We start from the raw sequence: 20,800 nt of genomic DNA on the forward strand, positions 1-20,800 counted from the left end.
CAGAAAACACGAATTAAAATTCAAACGGAATTCCAAACGTTGTTAATAGCACTTTGTATGCTTTGTATGAAACGCGCGTTCAAACCACATAACAGGCATCGTCGTTGGCGAGGAAGTACGTTTCGACTGTTTACGAGGCAACAAAATGCTTGAAGAGAGGAGTTTTACATATCGAACGGTCGTTCAGGTTTGGAAGTCGAGTTTGTGACTTTTCAGTTCCCTGGGAATTCGGCCTGTGTAGCTCCTCTGCCCGAGCGTATTGTCGATTTGTTTGGTCGTGAAATCGTTGAGGCAACTTTCGGTGTTTAGCAAATTGTTTCTTTTATTTAACTTAACTGAACGACGATACTTGGAAAATTTGAAATTGCTAACTAAGCGTACGAAAAAGTATTAATAATTTTTGTAACAGATATATTTTCCCATGTTTCTAAGTCATCTATCTTGGAATTAGATATTTCACAGGATTATCGCAACCTCTATTTTGTTAGTCATTTTTAATTCTTCATCATATCATGCACTGATAGAATTTACAATAGTATTGTATGTTACTGGGCGTATCAGTTTTCAAAATTTCCAATGAATTCAATAATAGATGAATCATGAGTTTGATAACATTTCATATTCGTATTGTTTCATAACGAAACACGTTCTTACATTTGCACAAGACGCTTTTATTCACTTTTGTTCCCAATCTTTGAATTATAATTTCGTTTCTCCGCGACGACGTATGTCAAAAGAAACATCATGACAAAGAACAAAGCGTTCTAGTCGATCAGTCGAGAAAGGTCAGGCGAGCTTTCCGCGGATGAAAGGCTGGTTACATAGCAATGCAACGCTCCCAATAGAGTTGATCCATAATTAAATTAATCCAAGCCCATTGTGGCCATCCGTGAATCGGTCCAGTCGGCTATTCTAGCTTCAATCATTCGTTCGACCACTGATTCAATGCGAAATCTTTATCACGAAAAATAACGCTTTCGTGGAATGGAAATACGGACGTTTCATCCGTGCGTTTCGCTTTAAAGTGAATTTCGAATAGTAATCGTAATTTTAGTGCGAGAAACAAAGTTACAGCAAAAGCGATCGCTCACGTTATAAAAAGCAGCGCGAAACTTTATGGTCGGTTGGTATTGAGGTCAAAATTCGTCGCCAGGACGCGTGGTGTATAAACGAGTGGAAATCGAGATAAAATTAAGTTTGCAGTTGGGTAATTTATTATTTATAATATTTTATATTGTTACTTAATTCTATAATAACAATACTTATTTATTAACAATTCACGGTTTATGTTTGGAATATAAATTGAATTTGTTTTTCAACAAGGTTTGGAATAAATTTAACAATAAATCATGTAAAAAATATAGAAAATATCGAAAGTGTAGGAAATATCTGTAACTCGTTACATTGAGCGTTGACAAAAATATAAATATGTATCCATTCGCAGCCTATTCGGTAACATAAGTAAGTCTATAAAATAATATTGAAAGTAAAATATTTGTTATGGTAATTACTAAGTAAAAGGAAGATTTATCGTAATTTTGCATAAATATTCACAGTCTACCGATTATAGTATATATTTCTGTATCGATTTTTTCAAAGGTAGAAGAAAACTAAATAGTAAAATGGAAACATTCATGTTTGTGACTATGACCCTAGGAACATGGAAAAGCTCGATCGTTCGAGAAAATCGCTTTAGGCGGGATTATCTTTACACTTCATTTATCTATGAAACGACTGAACTTTCCTCCTCAATGTCATTTCGTATCCTTAACGACAGAGCAGATAATTATTTTTGAGGGCCGTTTTGTGTGTCTTATCTTTTACGACTATGCCACGAAACTTGTAATGACCAAGATTTGCGATGAACTTGCGCACGGAACTTTGGAGATTCTACTTTGGAGATATACAACGAAATAGTACTAAGTATCAAAGAAGTCTATAAAATAGGTCTAATCGATTCAATCGATTTGGTAACTTCGAACATTGAAGTTTCAAATTTCAATTAAATTTTAATTAAAACCCTCATGGATCACGTTTAACACTAGAACTACCGAAGCGTTTAAAATCAGAAGCAAAATCGATTTATTTTCATCACATTGTCTTGATTCTAGTCAACTATGAACGATACATTCAATACATATGAAAAATCAGTGCTTATAGCGTCAACGGACAATAATTCTTACAAATCATTCCTTCTGAAGGAATAAAAATATTCAAATCGTAACTAGATCGCAAGCTAGACCCAAAAAAGGAAGAGATTATTGAGAATTCATAAAAATTATAAGCAAACATCGGAGAATTTAGAAAAATCACTATTTTTTTTTTTTTTATAATAAATTCAACTTGAAACTACTACATATGGAGAAAAGCAAAGAGCAACTTTCTCGTCGAAGAAATGTCTTTATGAAGAAGCAAACAGAAATTCTAAAAATATAAGTACTTTTGTAAAAGGGAAATACAAATTTCACCAACTTTCATGTACGTCTTTGAAGATGTATTTCGAAAGCTTCACCGCATTTTGTCACCTTGCTCGATCAATGAAACGAAATCGGCTCGATCTTGTTTGTACGCAGTTCGTATCGAGTACAGCTCGAAATCGTATTACTTTCAGAATGGCGCTCGAAGTTTTGTACAATGCGCTATACGGGGGATTGTCAAGAAAGGCGCGTCATTAAAAAGACGAGAAGTCACGGGAAACGTCGAACGCGCTTTTCTCGAAGCAATTCAACTTCCGTGAACGTTAGTCGCGAAGAAACGGGTGCATAAAGGGCTGCTCGGAATCGAAAACTTCCTCCTCTCTTAAAAGATCGTCATTCTTCAAACGCCTGAAGGGTTGCTCACGACTTCAACTCTCTTAAAATTTTTTATACGACAACGCACATCAAGGATCCTTCTCTTTTTTTTCGCTCGTTTCTCCTTCTCCTTCAAAAGAGGAACGTCAAATTCTCCTCTATTAATTCGGACCATTATTTACTAATATTTGAAAATAATTACATTTCTCCATCGAATTTGTAATTTATGACGTTTATGAAATACACGAACGTATCGCGTGTTAGATACTAGGAAAATTAAAAAACTCCAATTTTTTCAGCACGAAATTTTAAATACGCACGATACGAAGTTTAAAAGTTTAATGTGGCACACTTTCGAGTATAAAAATTTCATTTCATGTCCGTTACATATCCGAAATGAAAAATTTATATGTTATAAATTCTTGAAATACGGTCTGTTTTCAAGCTATATGTGGCGAGAATTCAACGCATACACGGTTTTCTTGCTCAAATACTGTTAGCAAATAATTACAACAGTATCAATAACAGTATCAACGCCAGTAGTACACAGATAGCAGTAAATTTTCTAGAAAGAGAAGCAAACATACAAATATAGTTAGCAAATGATAAAGATGGCGTCCGTAAGATATTGTACGGTTTTTTTCCTTAACGCCATGGTAGCAATATCTTGGAAGGAAAACGTATAAATTTAGAACGAAGCAAACAATTTCACCATCCAAATGCGATAAGAAAGAAAGAACTTCCCTAACACCATCGAATAGACCTACTGATACTTCATTTGCATAGCAATTACTTTTCATTGGCATCTCTAAAGTCGAGATACAACTCGAAGAAGAAATCTGTGCTGAGGTGGATTAGGCGAGCAAGCATGTGACTAAATTCAATATTTACGCGAACCGTCCGCTCGTGTAATCGTGTTGCAATTAAGAGCAGCAAAATTCGATTATGTAGTCGCCTGTTCTCGGCAGTGCGCTGTAATTAGCGGCGAAACCCGTAGAAAACGAATCGTGCGGTTAGAACGTCTGCCAAAGTGATAACAAGCCAATTACGTCTGCGTTTCGATCTTTCAACGCGACACGACAACTCTATCTGCTATTTGCGAAAACATAGTCCACTTCGAAATCGTACTTCTGCCTCTTAGTACTTCTAATTAGTATCGCATGCAAACAGAACGTCGAGAATTCTATGAATAAGTTGTTAACGAAATTGCTTCTCTTTCAATTATATTGTGATGGATGGTTAGGTAGATGATGAATCATCAGTTTATGCACGGAGCTATTCGTTTTATAGGACAAAATAGATTTCTTGGAATCAGCGAAGCTTCAGTATGTTGAAGTTTAATATTGAACTTTGCGTAGCGTAATTAATCTGGTTGTATATTGCCAGACACTATCGACGTTTAATATAATTAGAAAATATGAAGATACAAAGATGTACAGAAAATACATAACGTGTGTGAAAAAATATATAAAGTGTTGGAAACATCGTGTTGATCGTAATAAGCAAATAATTTAATTTAATAGGCATTTAATAGGCAAAACAAATTTCTACTTAGTTCTATCTTTTCACTTGTGTTTATAAAATTTGCATAAATATCCGCAGGATCGTCTCATGTCATATCTCGTAAAAATCAAAATACTGTGTACTTTAGATTTAACAAGATGAGAAACAGCGCAGCTAACGAGGAAATTACTTCGATCGAGTAAGAATTTCAGGTTTCCGTGAAGAAAGAGTATTGTAAAAATATTGGTTTGCAAGCAGATCTTAACTCATTATATATAGAACAGAACGAATAAACTGTACTTAACAAAACAATAGAAATAATGCGCTAATAATGTAATAGATCATGCTTAGTGTTAATTTTTTGAAAATATTTAAGTTTCGCGGGTTAACATTTTTTTACAGCTTGTTAGATTTATTACAACCTTTTTTCATCTTATTATCGCATTATATTTATCCCATTAATGGTGTTATACTTATGCTGCATGGTTGTCTAGTTCTATTTGCGGCTTTCATCTGGCATTAAATGGCTGTGCAAACATATAATTCTAATTAATCTACCTAACAGATTGTTAGCTTCCTCTATTCTACATTTTAACATTTTTAAAGTTATTTTACATTTTCGTGTCTTGATAATTTCACCTAGTTGTTTTTGGTAATTATTTCATGCATCAAGATAAAAGGATGTGTTTAACTAGATCTTTTACTCTTTATAATTTGTTCTCTGTATGCACAGCTGCTTTTAATTAATATTGTTTACTGCTAAAAGCATAGCCGTTGTGAGTGGTCAAGAATAAAAATTATTATTAAGAGAACATTGCACGCAAAGAACAACAACGTTCGAATATCCGGGGCAACGTTTAAACTCGTAATGTAAGAAGTGTCATTTAAATTCCACCTTTCATTACGGCACCTTGCATCCGAACAATTATACGAGTAAATTAATTTCTCTGTTCTTGCGTTGCTCTTTTGAAACACGGCAATAGCCACTTCGTGGAAATTATGTCTTTTCATCTCGAAGCAATACAATACTCGCTTTCCATCTGTATAGTCTTCGATAAATCTTAGAATTCAATAAATTATAAGTCCATTAGCGGGATCTTATATATGTATATTCATTAGTCGGGCATAAGCAATAATTGTTGTTCAAACAATTTCCACCACTCCGTTTCAGCGTTTTGCGCGTTTCTGAAATTATTACGTTAATCGAACAATGTTAAACGAAGCGTGATAAACAGACGTAGTATTTGATATTTTTAAGAAGATCAAGTATTTTGTAGATTAAAGATGATATTAATTTGTGCCTTGGAGAGAAATGAGAGAAAAGTAATATTTGAGAAACTCAATACTTTCTGGTCGATATGTATAATAAGTCAAACTTATTCTCATTGTCGATTATATAACAAAAATTCTTGATATAATAAGCCAGTGGAAAGAATGTTTCAATATCTCTTATTTAGAAATTTACAGTTAAAAATTTGGGATAACAAAATCAAAAAGTTGGACTGTGTAATTAGATATAACGAGTTATGATATATATATATATATGATATATTCCTACATATTTACACATCACAAAATCAAAAAATTAGTTTGAAAGATTGGCCTAAGTTATGAAACGAAAAGAGTATCCTTTCAGATATTAATTTTAGCAAAATAATTACATTTGTAAGATATGTCATTGATTTTGTGATATGGAAACATATAGAAATAAATACACAAAGAAAATATAGGTTGTTCTTGCGTAATTGTAAAGCACGATTTTTCAAGCTTGTTTCATAATTTTGTTACCTCTAACTTTTAATTACAGTAACTTGTATCAATATTTAACATAGCATACTATGTGCAATATTACTGTTATAAAATATATTTACAATAAAAAAAGAATAAACTGAAAATATAAAATAAATTTATTCATAATGGTTAATTAATTCACTATTTTATAAAAATTTTAAAATATTGTAGTTGTTAGAAACGTATAATACATTTCATTTATTTAATGCACATACTTTTCCTAAATAAAGAATAGTAAAAAGAAAAAAAATAGATAATGCTCGAATTTCACGAAAACTCCAAATATTTATGCGAGTTATTCTAAATATCTGTAAATTAAAAAATATTAAAATTTCATTTCTCTCTTAACTTATTGTTTCACATATTTTTGCCATACATTACAATTATCCGAATAATTCTGCCACTCAACATATGTTGACGTGTGCAGGGAACACAAGCGTTTCTGGGGAATTTTGTGGAAATCGTCGAGAAATGAGAGAAGATGCTTCGCGTTAAAATAATAAACAAGTTTGGTAATTGTTCAGGGCAGCGGTGAAATCAACGATTCTCCTTTTTCTATCGAGAGAGTTTGGTATACTGCATTAAAGTTCATTCCAGAAGTTTGCTCTGCAACTCGCCAAAAGTGGCGAACAGTTTGAAACTGTATCCCTTGGTCGAACTCGGAAACACTTACGGACCGTTTTACCAGGAATCTTTCACTGACGTTTCCAGATTAAGAATCGCCAAAGAAAATAAATGAGTAAATCGACGGTTGTTCGATTCGACGTATGGCTGCCATTTCAGTACTCTTTGTTATGTGGTTGAATGGAATGTAATTTACCCTTTATACAAAGTTTCCAATGCGATTACAATTAAGAAAGTTGAAGCAAATGAGGAATTCACTTATTTAAATGTTGAGATTATCAATTCGTTCGTTAATATATTCGTTCAGCTTACTCTTTAAGAAAGTCGCTTAGCAAATCAAATACGTATGTCGATTTATTTTCTTTATTTATTTATGGTTTGTTGTATCAAGAATATATCGCTATTGTATTGACGACGACAGATGTTATATTTATATGTCTGTTACTTATGTAACACATTTAGTATTGTTTTAATATTATTTTCTGATTTATTTTTTAATTTATTCCAATTCATATTTTAGCTTATTTGAAGTAGTGCAAAAATTCGTTGGCAATTTCACTTTAACAAACAAATTTACTCGCAGCTGCAAATATACTATTTTCCAATAATTAACACAGTTAATATGCAAAACTACGTACAATGAATCTCGATCATGGGAACGATTGATTCGGAGCATCAGCTGATAGAAGCTTCGAGAATGATGTCTTGAAGGAAGATTGGAAAACGAGAATGGAAACTGAAAGAGATCGTCATGTAGCAAAGTACTTTTCCTTTCTAGATCATGAAAAATTCAGGGCAAGGATCATTTCAAATATCCTCTGTGACACGTGTTAACGGCACAAGAACCTCCATAAATTTTGAAAACGGACATTTCCTCGTTTATGACGCTGTCAGCTAGTCGTCTCGACGTGCAAGTACGCGGCACGACCGATCGCGATGCCGCTACTGTATCAACGGTGAAATTTACGCTGACGCACGCGATCCAATAACGCACAAGTCGTCTCTGTTATCGATACAATTTATCTTTCCATCGGTGTACATTAAGAAATTCATCGCCGAATTCGTTCGATAAACAGGACACTCGAATCGAGTGCACGTCGCGATGGTTCCCAACAACGAAACAATAGGCGATGCGAACGATTGTGACAAGTATCACAGCGAGCAAAGGGCTTTGTCATCCTATACAACGACCAGTTGAACAGATTCGCTTGGAGAGTTCACGCCGCGAACTATGCCACGCTACACAGATAAAAACATAGACATTTATCACCTGAACTGCAAGCTGTCGTTCCTGTTTGACTGACGTTTTAATCGAATACGCAAGCCAGATCGCTTGGAAAAGTCAATACGTTACCAACGCAGAACTTCAACTCGTTTGCATCTTATTTGAAATACAATTAATCGCAAGTTATTATTCATACACGCGCGATGCTCATTACCGGACTATTGATTTTTGTGCAATTGTATATTTTTAGCAACGCAACTAGGGAAATAGAGTTGTATAGAAATTCATTTAATCCATTAAATATTATAACAATTATCTGAATTTGAATATTTCTTATTTGTTACCTTATTTCAAGCGACACAAATCTTCGTAATCAAGTTTGCATGTTTTTAAATATTAAATTTAATAAAATGTGCATAAATACGAAAGTAAAAATGCTAATTCTGTTGAACAGCGAGGACAATTTACGTCGCAGACGGTGCATTTTTCTTTCAATTTGTTCGCACGGTAGATCGCATGTCGACGATTATAATTGGGAAACTCGTAGTCCGTTTTCGTGGCGATAGCTTCGTTTCTTGTCGGTACAATCGCCGAGAGGGAGACCCTAGCGATGGATCTTTTCATTATTCGCGAACGTTAACGAACGGAGCTGCGCTGTTCCTTTGCTGGACTCAGTTGGAAAAGCGATAACGAGCAAGTTGCCACTTTCAATGAGATTTAATCGCCGTTGCATTGATTTGCAGGAGTGCACTGCTACAGTATGCTACACGGAAGCAGCGGAAAGAATAGCAACGTTCATCAGAACAGCCTGGATGACAGCAGTACACAATCTGGTCCATACTTCGATATATCGAATTCGAAGAACGTGACCACCATACTGGGCAAAACTACGTACTTGAATTGCCGCGTGAAGAACTTGGGAAACAAAACGGTAAGTGAACAATCGAATGTAATGCCAGAAATTCGCGTTGAAATATGACGTTTCGAAATATGAAATATAAAAGCGGAGATTATCTGAACGGTCCAGAATCGATCAATCTTTATCTATATCTATATATCGGGAAGTTAACAAAAATGGGAAATCTTAATTTCGTAAAATTTTAATTTCAAATATACGTTAAAGGTCCCTGTTATCCTTATTATTTGCCCATTAATTATTTTAAATTATTCTAATTATATTGCTTGAAATAGTTATATCTGACGTGCAGAGATATATCTTTCGCAATTAATTGCAAACAAATCATTAGAGTTTCAAGATATCAAATAATGAATTCTTCATCGAATGTTATCCATAATTTCCTTTCGTAAATTACTTGACTTATCACTGCGATGTAATTACACAAATATCATTTAAAATATTGCTTATAATGTTGCTCAAGATAAAAGTCAGATGCCAAATATTTGTAATCGTTAGGGATCGATTGAATCGATGGTGACGCTTTGAGCTTAATCTGGGTCAACGGTGAGAAAGATTAAGGACTCTTGATTCATATTGCAGCTGAACAGGCCACGCCCTTTACTAATTATTCAGACTTACTCCTTTATGCTCGACACTTACTATATATTACTCTGACAACTGGCCAGATATTCAGAAAAAAAAGATCGCCTTCTGTACAACACGTTTTCCTATACATTCGCCATAACCGAGAAAAAACTGCAGTCAAGGATAACGCGATATCGATTCAACGTTTCGTGTTCAACATTTCGAATAAAAAGTGGAACGAATTTCAACTGCAATTCCAATGTAATTGATACGAGTAACAGCATGTACGTACGTAGATGTATAGGTAGTAACTTGAATAGAGTGATCGATACTTGAGCTGTGAATTTCTGAAAGGGAACTCAGGTTTTGAACACGATCTCAAACGTATAAAGCGCATTAATTTTCTTTTTTTTTTTTTATATATTCTTGCATTAACATTCAGGCAAAATATATAATACACGAAAATTAATCTCAGGATACGATAAAACGGAATCGTGACATTAACTTTTACGAGTTTAACTATCCGATTTCGCATTATCTGTAATCAGATCGTGTCGTATTAAATTTGGTATCTCGTAACCGTATAAGAAGTCAATTATAACTAAAGTTTCTTCCAGTATAAATATATTTTTCAATGCAAATTCGAACTGTATATCATGAGAGTGGTTACATCAGTTTAGAATTCTTCTAACGTATTGTTATCGAGGAAATAACATTTTGTAAGAAAATTGGATGGCAGTTTGTCGATAAACTGGAGGACAGCTTAAAAGCACTGGACAACGATAAACGGCGGGCAGGGCACGTTCGGAAATTAAAATAATTCTTAAGAGGTAAAATTAATATCGACGAAACCAACGGAGATAGTAGAAGCAAAAAGCATGGACCTCCATCACGAAGATGGGCTTACATGTAAACGTTTTTTACTCCATGCTGAGTACAGGAAAATATCGAGTGTCAATATTTTAGCGGCACAATGGATCGTCACCTGTCTGTAGCAAACTGCAAAGGATGCATCGGAAGTGCACTTGGCCGCCGTCGACCTATCCACCCTGCTATTGAACAAAATGTGACTGCCCCACCCGGTATATGTAGAATGTTTATTTACCGATAAATATCAAGAATCGTTTTAATCGAAATGAATTATCTTATTTCGCTGTGGAGTTCTTTTACGAATGATACTTAAGAAATAGCTTAGTTAGATAATGTTGATTAATCCGTGCTCGGTAAAATTATCAAAAATTCAAAAGTCTGATATCATAGTAATCACATACGACGAATTAAAAATGTATTCGTCCTTAAATATGTACCGTGTAATATATCCATTTAACGTACCGTAATGTGTCACACTACTTGAATATCCAATATGCAAATTAATTATTTTAAGCGTCACAAATCGCTCATAGAATATTCTGATATGAGCTAAATATTCGAAAGCTTAATAGGTTATCGTGTTGCAGTGATGCTTTTGGTTAAAATTTGGAATTTTATAACAAAGAAAATTAAACAAACAAGTTCGTGAATAATACAGGGGATTGACTATGTTTTGTTAATCGAACGCAGCAACCATATGGCGGCATCTCCGTATATTTACAGATTTTTGAAAAAGTACAATTTCAAAATTCAGAGTCAGATCTGCTATTCAGAATATATAACAGAATTTAAATATTATGCTTACACAAAATATTGTCGCATACCCTTCTTTTCTAATGAAACGTTTCTTCATCAGATTTTATTTTCATAGAATGAAACTTTTATACGAAGCTACTATTAAACCATGCGAGATTTAATATACTTGGATCTAACCAATTAATACGCGAGTACTAACATAAATACGATACTTTTGTGTCCGATACTCTTTCTAGCCGCCATAAAACATTGTAGACATTGTAACATAGTCGTGCAGCTGACGTACACTAGTATGAAGTTCCAAATGCTTAAATAGCAAAAAACATGCCCATAAATTCCATTTCAGCGGACTGAAGAAAATTAAATTTACATACGTATCGCGAGGACAAACGCGAGAAAAGAATCGAGTGTAATCAGAGAAATCTTTCAAGGCGACGCAATGCCAATTAATCGGTGTATCGAAAAGAGCGGCCGCTGTTCGAAAATTCGATGTTTGCTTGGTAAAAAGCAGCGTAACTATGTCCGGTTCATTCATATGTATAACATAACCTAGTTTCGATTTGCGTTCCGCTCTCGAACAGAACGTTACCTCGAAATTCGTGTCGGAGATACAGTCAGTTTCTAACCGCGGAGGGCTGCTCGCGAAATTTTAATGACGCCGCGTACGATCGGCCGACACAGTGCTTTGCAAGCCTGCGGGAAATTGACTCGAGTAATTATACGATTGCGCGCGCGCGTTCTAGCAGCTCGACACGAGCCACTAACAGTCGAACCAAACGTTTCTAACTTTTCTTCTTTCCTGCGATAATTAACAGGCGAAATAACTGGACGATAAACGAACGACAGAAGCTGAAGCTTCGTTGTGTAATGGGATATAGTTGAAATAGGAGATGCAAAACGATTACGAAAAGCTCCCGGGGTGAATCTTTGACCGGGTGAGCTGTTGCTTCGGTTATTGCTAAATTAAAAGAATAAATTGGAGTTTTATCGAATTTCTAAGTCACTGATTTTACGTTTTATAAAGATTGGATTTTTCAAATGTTTTTTTTTTTCGTTATTGGAATTTTCTTGATATTATTGTAAAATAGCTTTTACGGATAAAAAGTTTCTGTATAACGATGATGTTTATTAGCATCTCTGCCTTGAAATTGATTATCAGACGAGCAAATCAATTTCTTGGAGACGAAATTAGCCGGAAGCTTGTTCCCCATGTAAAATTTCTGCGGTCGGAGTTCATCGATGCTCACCAACGGCGCAACCAAGTTTATTCCGCAAAGTACACTCCAGTAATTACAACCGAGTTCGAGTATTTGATTTGGAGATCATGTTTACACGATCATCCATTAAAACTTTGGAAGAGTTGAAATTCGACCCGTGTCAGTGCGTCGAACGAATTCGCAGAAAGTGCAGTTCGAAAAATTCCAAAATTTATAGCATTCTCGACGATATGTCATTAATTCCATCTACTTTAATATTGAATTTCCCCTATCGCTTTTAAAATTAGTGCACTTTAAGCAACACACTGATTATTAACTGCGCGCATCGATAATATCGTCTAGTACAACAATATTATTCGTTCAAATAGTTACGTGTTTTAAATTACAAGTTTGTTATCCGTTTCATTATTTATGATAAAATGATATAATTCCTTATCTTACTCTAACATGTCTGCTGATTTGCCCCATGAAAGATTTATGTAAGAAATTTGAATTTACATAATTTTAAAAAATGATTATTGTCACGAGAAGTATCTTCATACGATAGTATTTTCGTTACGATAAAGCGTTTAATATAGATTTGTTTATAATGGTTCCTTTAAGAATTCTGATACAGCATAGTGACAGGAAAGTATGATTATAAAAGTTTCGAACACGTGATACATTGGTAGTATCGTAGAATAGTACAATACGCGTAATAATATAACATATATATTTGATATGGAAAATATGCTCTAATTAATCTGTCGTATTAAAAATACGTATTACTGTGCATACATTTCTTCAAATTAAACGTAAATACATACACGTACACATGCATGGTCTCTATATTTTATTTTCCCTCGCGCACTACACAGTCCTCGCTAATTAAAATGTTACTTTGCACAAAAGCTCTCCTATCCGTTCGATGTTTGTATTGTTATATTTTATTTATAAATATCTGATGTGATCATATCAAAGCCAACAAAACAGTCCATAAAAAAATATTCCTAAAATTATACATCGCTACAACGTATTCACTCTACCAGACTAAACAAATTTCTTAAATATGAAGTTTCTTAAAACGCTTATAAGAAACTAAATATATACTCTTCTTTCTACATATTCTTATATAACTATATATTTGACAATATTTCCAGTTTTCATATGCAAGAAAACATTTAACAACCAATGCAGCTTTATCTTATCTCGTTTCATTGACATAGTCCTCCAATATTCATGTACGTAACATATATTCACTAAACAGCCAATCTATCATCCAAACATCCCTATTTCGCCACATAATCCGTCATTCAGACCGGTATTCAGTATCTTCACAGGTGCGCGTTCCAATTCACAAGCGGATAGATTCGTCGCGGACAGTATTGCGGTGCACGACACCCCTCGTGATTCGAAATCCGCCCGCGTTCTCGTACAGTCTAGCTGCTTGGACTGCGAAATCAAAGGAACAAACGGCACACGCTCGATTTTCAAACAGCCGAAAGAGTCTCTTTGCGCGTTTCCTCGATGATGCGGTCGTCGTTCGAAAATCATGTTAGCGTCCGCCGCAGAAATTGCAGGATTAGCAAAGGTACGGTGGCCACCTTTGCGGCCGAGGTAAATCGCACCCGATGAAATTTCATTCGAAACCCTTGTGGCCCTTGCATGTTCATTACGGGTTTCCTTAGTGGCACAAAGGATTTCACTTTCTTACGTAACACTGTTCTCTAGTTCGCCATTTTGGCCTGGAGGTTATGGCTTTCTGTCTGTTCTACGCTTGGTTTATGAGTCTTTCTCAGTCTGTCCCTGTAGAGATGCAGCTCTTGGCGGCCCTCGTCGAACGCTTTGATGTCGAATTAATGTAAGGCCGATTAAGGCTCGTATCTTGCTGATCGTCGGGTCGGGTTCATGATCCATTGGAATGCGAGAGACTGATTTTGGTCGATGCCGCAGCTCGTGATTCTCACCCTGCGAAGATTTTAGCGACAACGATGAAGAAATTGTGAAATGAAAAGAAAAATACTATATCATAGTGAATTATTTTCAGCGTTACTTATGATAAGCTTTGAAGAAATGTATCTCTATATCGATGATAAGAAGTTCTTTTATTCCAAGATAATTCACAATCTCTTTCTTGTTAATCAAAACCTATCTTTTATGATGCAATATTGCAGCCTGCTTTAAATAAATTAAGTGATGCGTTCGTATTATTTAATTCGAAATTCATTGATTTCGATATCAATATAATTTCAGATTAATTTTAAATACGATATCATCGAACCTTGATATCGTGCACTCGCAATCGTATACGATTAATCGTGCGAAATTTCCTTCTTAAAAATAACATTTCTCCCTATTTGACAAATACGAATACGTATTAAATACGCAAACAATATATTTAAATTCGAAATTTATTTATCAATTCTTCGATTCGCTTATCTCGCTCTTCTCTCCCGCTCTCTGTCATGCAAAACTGGAACATTGCTGAAAATTCCCGTTTGTAAATACATTGACTAAATACACGGTGTTGTTAAAATAATCGATATCTATCTCTCGCTCGGATTCCACCAATATCAATACAAGCATTTCCAGTCTACATCGTCCACCCCTATCCGCCCCAATACATTATCCTCTCAACCTACAAATAAACAATTTTCGAAATATATACATATTTTTTGACGTTGAAAGCGACCCAATTTTCCCCGTGGATCTCGGATCAACGCGGTTACAAAGATCTACAATTTCAATGGAAAAACTGTCCCACCTCCTCATACTAGTTCACAGAGCGAACGACTCGTTGAAAGAGTATCTGTGTAATCGGACACTCTCGATACCAGTTTCGCGAACGATGATCCACGGCGAGGTTCCGGATAAAAGCGGCGGCTACAGCGAGTTTTGTTGAAAACAAAAGTGCTCGCTGAACCACGGAGAAATCGCGCGACGAGCCCCGTCATCGATATGCCGGTCAGTCTGCCATTAATTTTCTATTGTATCCAGTCCCGGACGAACCAACGTTTCTATTTATACACGGTCAGGCCACGGTGTCGCTCACGAGCGATGCCTTCGCGGCATTGTCAGGCGAGACACGCGACTCTGCCATCAACGTGATGCGAAAACCGATTCCCGGCACGGACATTCGATCAAACGAAAGGAAAAAGCGAACTTCTGCGCACGAGAATCTATTGTATTCTCAGTGTCCTTCCTCGGGGAATCAGGAGGATGAGAAGGACTTCCTTACGCGGACAACTCGATTCTACCAGCTGTTATTAACATCGATCTACGATAGTGATCTAGATGCACTCTCCTCTTTATTTCACTGTGTGTGTGTGTGTGCGTGTTGGGTTAAGTGTTGGATAAGTGTTCGCAAGAAACAGGTTCGTTACGTGGAGCTGAATTTTGATCTGTTTAGTGTTGAATTATGATGTCGTGGATTAGATGATATTAGGTCTATTAGATATATTAATATGTGGCTGGTTAGAATGTTTCGTGGAAACAGTCTGGCTTATCTCAAAAGTAATCTTTAGTATTTCATACGTAAGTTCTGTTGTTTATCATGGAATTGAAGAACATAGAGGAAAATGTGTTAAGTTGCATTTCCTATATTTTAAGGCAACGAACTTCTAATTCAGTACTCTGAGAATATGAAACATACGTTAGCAAAACAAAACAATTATATATTACATACTATGAGTCATTTGATTTTGGAACTAAATATGTATCCTTGTCACTGAATTGAAATTATTATAACATATGTATTTATATCATAGACTTATATTCATTTTCGTATCTTTGAATTTATCGAATTCTTCCTCGAAATTTTAAATATATTAAAATATTCACATTTACCTATCAAGTCACGTTCATATAACAAAGTCGTTAAAAATATGCTTATCATATTCTTTTCTATTGTGTTCCGTTATCGTAATGGTCGTATAACATATATAACATATATCAAGGAAACTTGTAATTCATAAAGGAACAATAAATTACAGTGTGAAACTTTCATGGTATATTATTTGCTACATAATCCACTGCAGCTATGGCGTTGCCCGCCGTTTAAATCATAAAATTCAGTACCAGGGAATTGAAAATTTCACGAGGGAGTTCATTGCCGGTAATTACTCGCGAACAAGCTGTATTGTAATATGTTAACAAGACATTTTAGTTTCGATCGAAAGAAACCTCGACGTGTGAACGTTCGGTGGAACTTTATGCAACTTTAGAACCTTGAACATTTCCTGCCCTCCTCTCCATCGATATCTTATCGTATCTAACCTATGTACACGCGTCTACAATATTGTCTTTATGATTTTGGAAGAAATCAGTTCTTAGGCAAAATTCCCTTGCGTTAGTTGATCGCTTTAGTGCAGGCGCAGGTTTGTTCGTTATCTTATCTAGCGTTAATCTTGCAATTTCCATCGTGAAAATCTTCCACATGAACGATTGACAAATTGAAATGGTAAATTATCTAAGTGTTAACAGGGAAGATTTTCAGTAAAATGAAAAAACGCATTAAAGATGCATATTTAAACGTTAGATATATTTATCACTTGAACACTATAGATTTTCAGTGACAAGTTTGACGATGAAACAAATCAAATTTTACAAGTAAATTTTATAAATTACAAATTATCCGATTATTCTACTCGACAAAGCAATTATGAAATTATAAACGAGAACTTCTAACTTGTTAATGTACTGATATTATTAGCTGATAAATTATTGTGCAAGGGAGCCTTGATCGTGTTTCTTTAAAACGGGAACTTCGACAGTGATATTTTTTAAAGGAATTTCCTGTTACGTGTAAAATTTCTTGTGCAAAGCATCCTTTGTAAATGAATTCTTTTGGACAGTTTTTGTTATAAATAATTCTTTGCATCAAACGAATCAAACGTCTGATCTTTACTATGTTACACTAAAATCGACTTATTTCGGAAACTGAGGGTAAAATTGTTATTAAAAATCGTTGTACGTATCATGAGATCCAAGCATAATCTACCTATTCGCAAGAATGTTAAATTTCTCAAAATTTCAATAGCAAGAGAATGTGTATTTGATAAACAGCGATGATTTCCAGTTTAATTTCCAGTAATAAAAGGTTTGATCAATTGTCATCGTTCGAAATAAATTCGTTGATAGCAATGCGATACTCTTTTGTGTGTGAAAAGCTTTCAGACTATTCTTCCTGGTAGTACGCTGCCCCTATTCGCTTATTGACTTGCTTTTATCAGATTTAGAGGAGAACATTTTAAATATGCTCTAGACATGAACGTTCTCTGCGTTGAGTCAACAATGGCGTTGGTTGAATAATTGAATATGGTGATTCCCTAACCGTTCCAACGTTATTATACTCTCACGTTTATGTGCTTTTAAACGTTCATAAAATAACGAGTCTCGTTTGTTTGTTTCGTCGCGTGTTTATTACGCGTTTAAAAATTACACCATTTTTTAAGACGATTGGACTCGAATAAATTTAGAAGTCTATTTATTATTTTGTTAAAAGTCAATGAAATTTTTTTATTGTAAACCTCTTATCTGTATCTGGTTTTTTAGATTTGGTGCTGATTTTTAATTATTAAAAATCTCCAAAGTTTAATAAGTTAATTTTCATTGTCAGTTATTTCTTATTTGACTGATGTAACTGATTCACATAAAGTTTCAACAGCATGCTCAGAGGATATGTCTAACAAGTTTAATCTGTTAACATATTTGCTGCTACTGACGCATACGTTGCGTTGTCCTAATTATATAAAATTTCATTTGCTAAATTGTCAGTAAAAATTGAAAACGGAACTGCTTATGCATTTCAACGGAAACATATGAAATGGCAAATAAAATTATACGTAACGAGATTAAAATGAACATTATTAGTTGAAATAGCCATTCATCTCTGATTAAAATGTTCGCAATTCCTGTACAGAAATAGCTACGTTTTAATTTCTCTATTTGTGCATCGTCTCATTTTTCTATGAGATAATAAGATGCAAAAATTAAAGCCCACCTAATGTAAATTAATTTGTCTTTATTAACTTCTAACTCTTGTTGTTCCATGTTACGTACTTTAAAATATCATTACCTTTTTGAAATTAATTATGTAATAAATGTATTCTTTGTTTCCAATTTTAATGCATTATATTCTCCTTAAAAAATTATCAGACAAACAAATTTTTCTTCACAGCACCAGAAATATTCTGTTCTAGGAAGGTTAATTCCGTGATTATAGAATTGTTACACATTCCTCGTTAAGAAATGAACCAATTAATAGATTGACAGATTATCCTTTATCTAATGCAGTGAACAAATTTCCTGAACAAATAGAATTATCCATAAATATCCAACGACGCATTCCATCGTCAGCCTCGCTAGAAGGACACTTGTAACCCTCGAAATATAACAAACAGGAGACGAGCGAAATTCAACTTATCGAATGTGAAACAGCTTAATACACTTTTATTGTGTTCCATAAAATAGATGCATCCTGTCGTGTTAGGATCTGATTCGACATTGATGACGCACATATTGGTGCTAACGATTCTCATGAGGAGTGTGTCGCGTGAAATTTTCACCGTTCCTTGTTATTGTTCTCTTCGTTTAGCGATCGAACAATCGGTAATTCATCGCGTCCTGGCAAATTGGGTCGAGTTAGTTCGGCGAAATGTTCGGAAGGTATTTGCGAAGAGATTCGTTCGTGAAATTGAAGGAGAGAGAGAGAGAGAGAGAGAAAGAGAGAGAGAATCGGACGTTCGTGATACCGGTCGCTTCGTGAAATAGTCCGATGTACCACAGAACTAGGAACTATTACGTATAAAGTTGTGAGTTTCCAAGATTTTCCACTTCCCTCCCTTCTTTATCTTCGATTCTCGATAACACCGACACCGTTCGATTTCTTTCGACGCCATCCTCGTATTCTCCTTTCGTTTCTCTTCCGGATTACGCCCGTTTACTCGCAGCACGAGTTTCGACCACCTGCTTTGATTCAAATGATATCCATTGGACAGTCGACTATATGTTTGAGTATGTTTAGTTGTGTACAGATTTTAATCGATCGTACGCCGTGGAGATTTATGCGACGTAGATACATTTGAGAGTAACGAATGTTGTAGAACATGTTGACGACAATTTTCAACTTGAAACTTCATTTACACGTGAAGGGATTTGTATGCGAAGCTTAATGCATGATATCGTTGATCTGCTAGAAAAGTAATATAGATAAGAGAAATAGAAAGTTTGAAGTAGAAAATTATCAATTATATACCTGATTACGTACTTTCAACAGTGAAAAATGTTTATCTTTTACTTAATTCGTAGTTTTTCGATCTCAAGAGTCTTCAGAAAACTATCGCGTATTGCTCACTATTGAAAGAAAAAAGAAAAGAAACAACATTCGTAATAGTAAATATTTCTCTTTTTATCGATCTAATTAAAGTTACGAGAAAAATGATAGGATATAGAAATAGATATGTTTTTCTTTAAAGAAAATGACATTTTTGCTCGAGAAAGATTTTTTACTCTTACTTTTTTTCTTTTCCTACTTTAAACTTACTTTTACTAGAATTAATATTAGATTCAACAAATCTTAATCATTCGATTCGTAATCGCCAAGACAATTGCACAGAGATTGCAGCGTTACCTCTCGCGTTTGATTCTCCTCTATTATTCGTGTCTTGTAATTAGCAGTTTTTTTGGTCACGTGTGTTCGCGTGCGATATCTTATCGGTGCTATCTTAGTAACTGTTATAACAATCGTAAAGAGAAATCTATCTCGCGTGTATTTATCTGTAAATTGTTCAACGCTCTTGGGTATATCGATCAGCCTTACGCTACATTCTCTTTAATGCAAACGAGTTGCGCTAATTAGTTACTTTAGTCGGTCAAAATCGTCAAATGTACGATACTTACTGTGTTAAAATCTTAAGCTTGCCATCGCGGCTATACAACCGCAATTAACTATACTTTATGACGTAATAGCAACTAATTACAGTGTAATATTTGTAAGAAATGTTTCCTCATGATGTTAAAAAATCTTTCTATATGAAAATCAACTGCTTATCTTTCTTTTGGTCGTTTGTAACTTCATTTATACACGTCTATTACATCATTTACAATTTATTACATACAACTCTCATGAAACATACAATTTGTTTATGTGCAAATTTCTTTTGTAGACCATGTAGCGAACCAAATTTAGTTAGTTGGTTTACCAAACTTATTTTCTAAATTTACATATGCAGGGCATGTACGAAGTTACAAAATGCAAGTGAAGAAAAGGAAATCGTGCCAAATAAGTTCATTAAAAATTTATTTGACGATATCTCCAACAGAACAAGAGTCATATAAAATATTGATCATTTTAAATTATTAAGTATCTCATCTAAATAGTTCATAATTCATGATTTTCATGTTAAATAATTATGAATTATTTACGAAAACGAAACAATACCACATACTATATTAAATTTATTCAAAGAATAACGAATACTGAATTTGTATAACACAATGACCTCATTTTCTACATGTTTTTCTCACATTTTCGTATATTTCATCGTATTACTTTATCACA

At 34.5% G+C, this 20,800-nt stretch overlaps 1 protein-coding gene across 5 annotated transcripts in view; it reads left to right on the forward strand.

Annotated features, from left to right (window-relative positions):
- LOC105665832 (lachesin) overlaps nt 1-20,800 on the forward strand; it is a 484,949-nt gene that overhangs the window by 291,912 nt on the left and 172,237 nt on the right. For all 5 annotated transcript variants that reach the window (XM_012309345.3, XM_012309341.3, XM_012309342.3 and 2 more), the window contains exon 3: nt 8,679-8,866. In XM_012309345.3, the coding sequence (XP_012164735.2) occupies nt 8,679-8,866 (188 nt within the window). The remainder of the gene's footprint in view (nt 1-8,678; nt 8,867-20,800) is intronic.

Source organism: Bombus terrestris, chromosome 6, assembly GCF_910591885.1.
Source record: "Bombus terrestris chromosome 6, iyBomTerr1.2, whole genome shotgun sequence".
Lineage (NCBI taxonomy): Eukaryota > Metazoa > Arthropoda > Insecta > Hymenoptera > Apidae > Bombus > Bombus terrestris.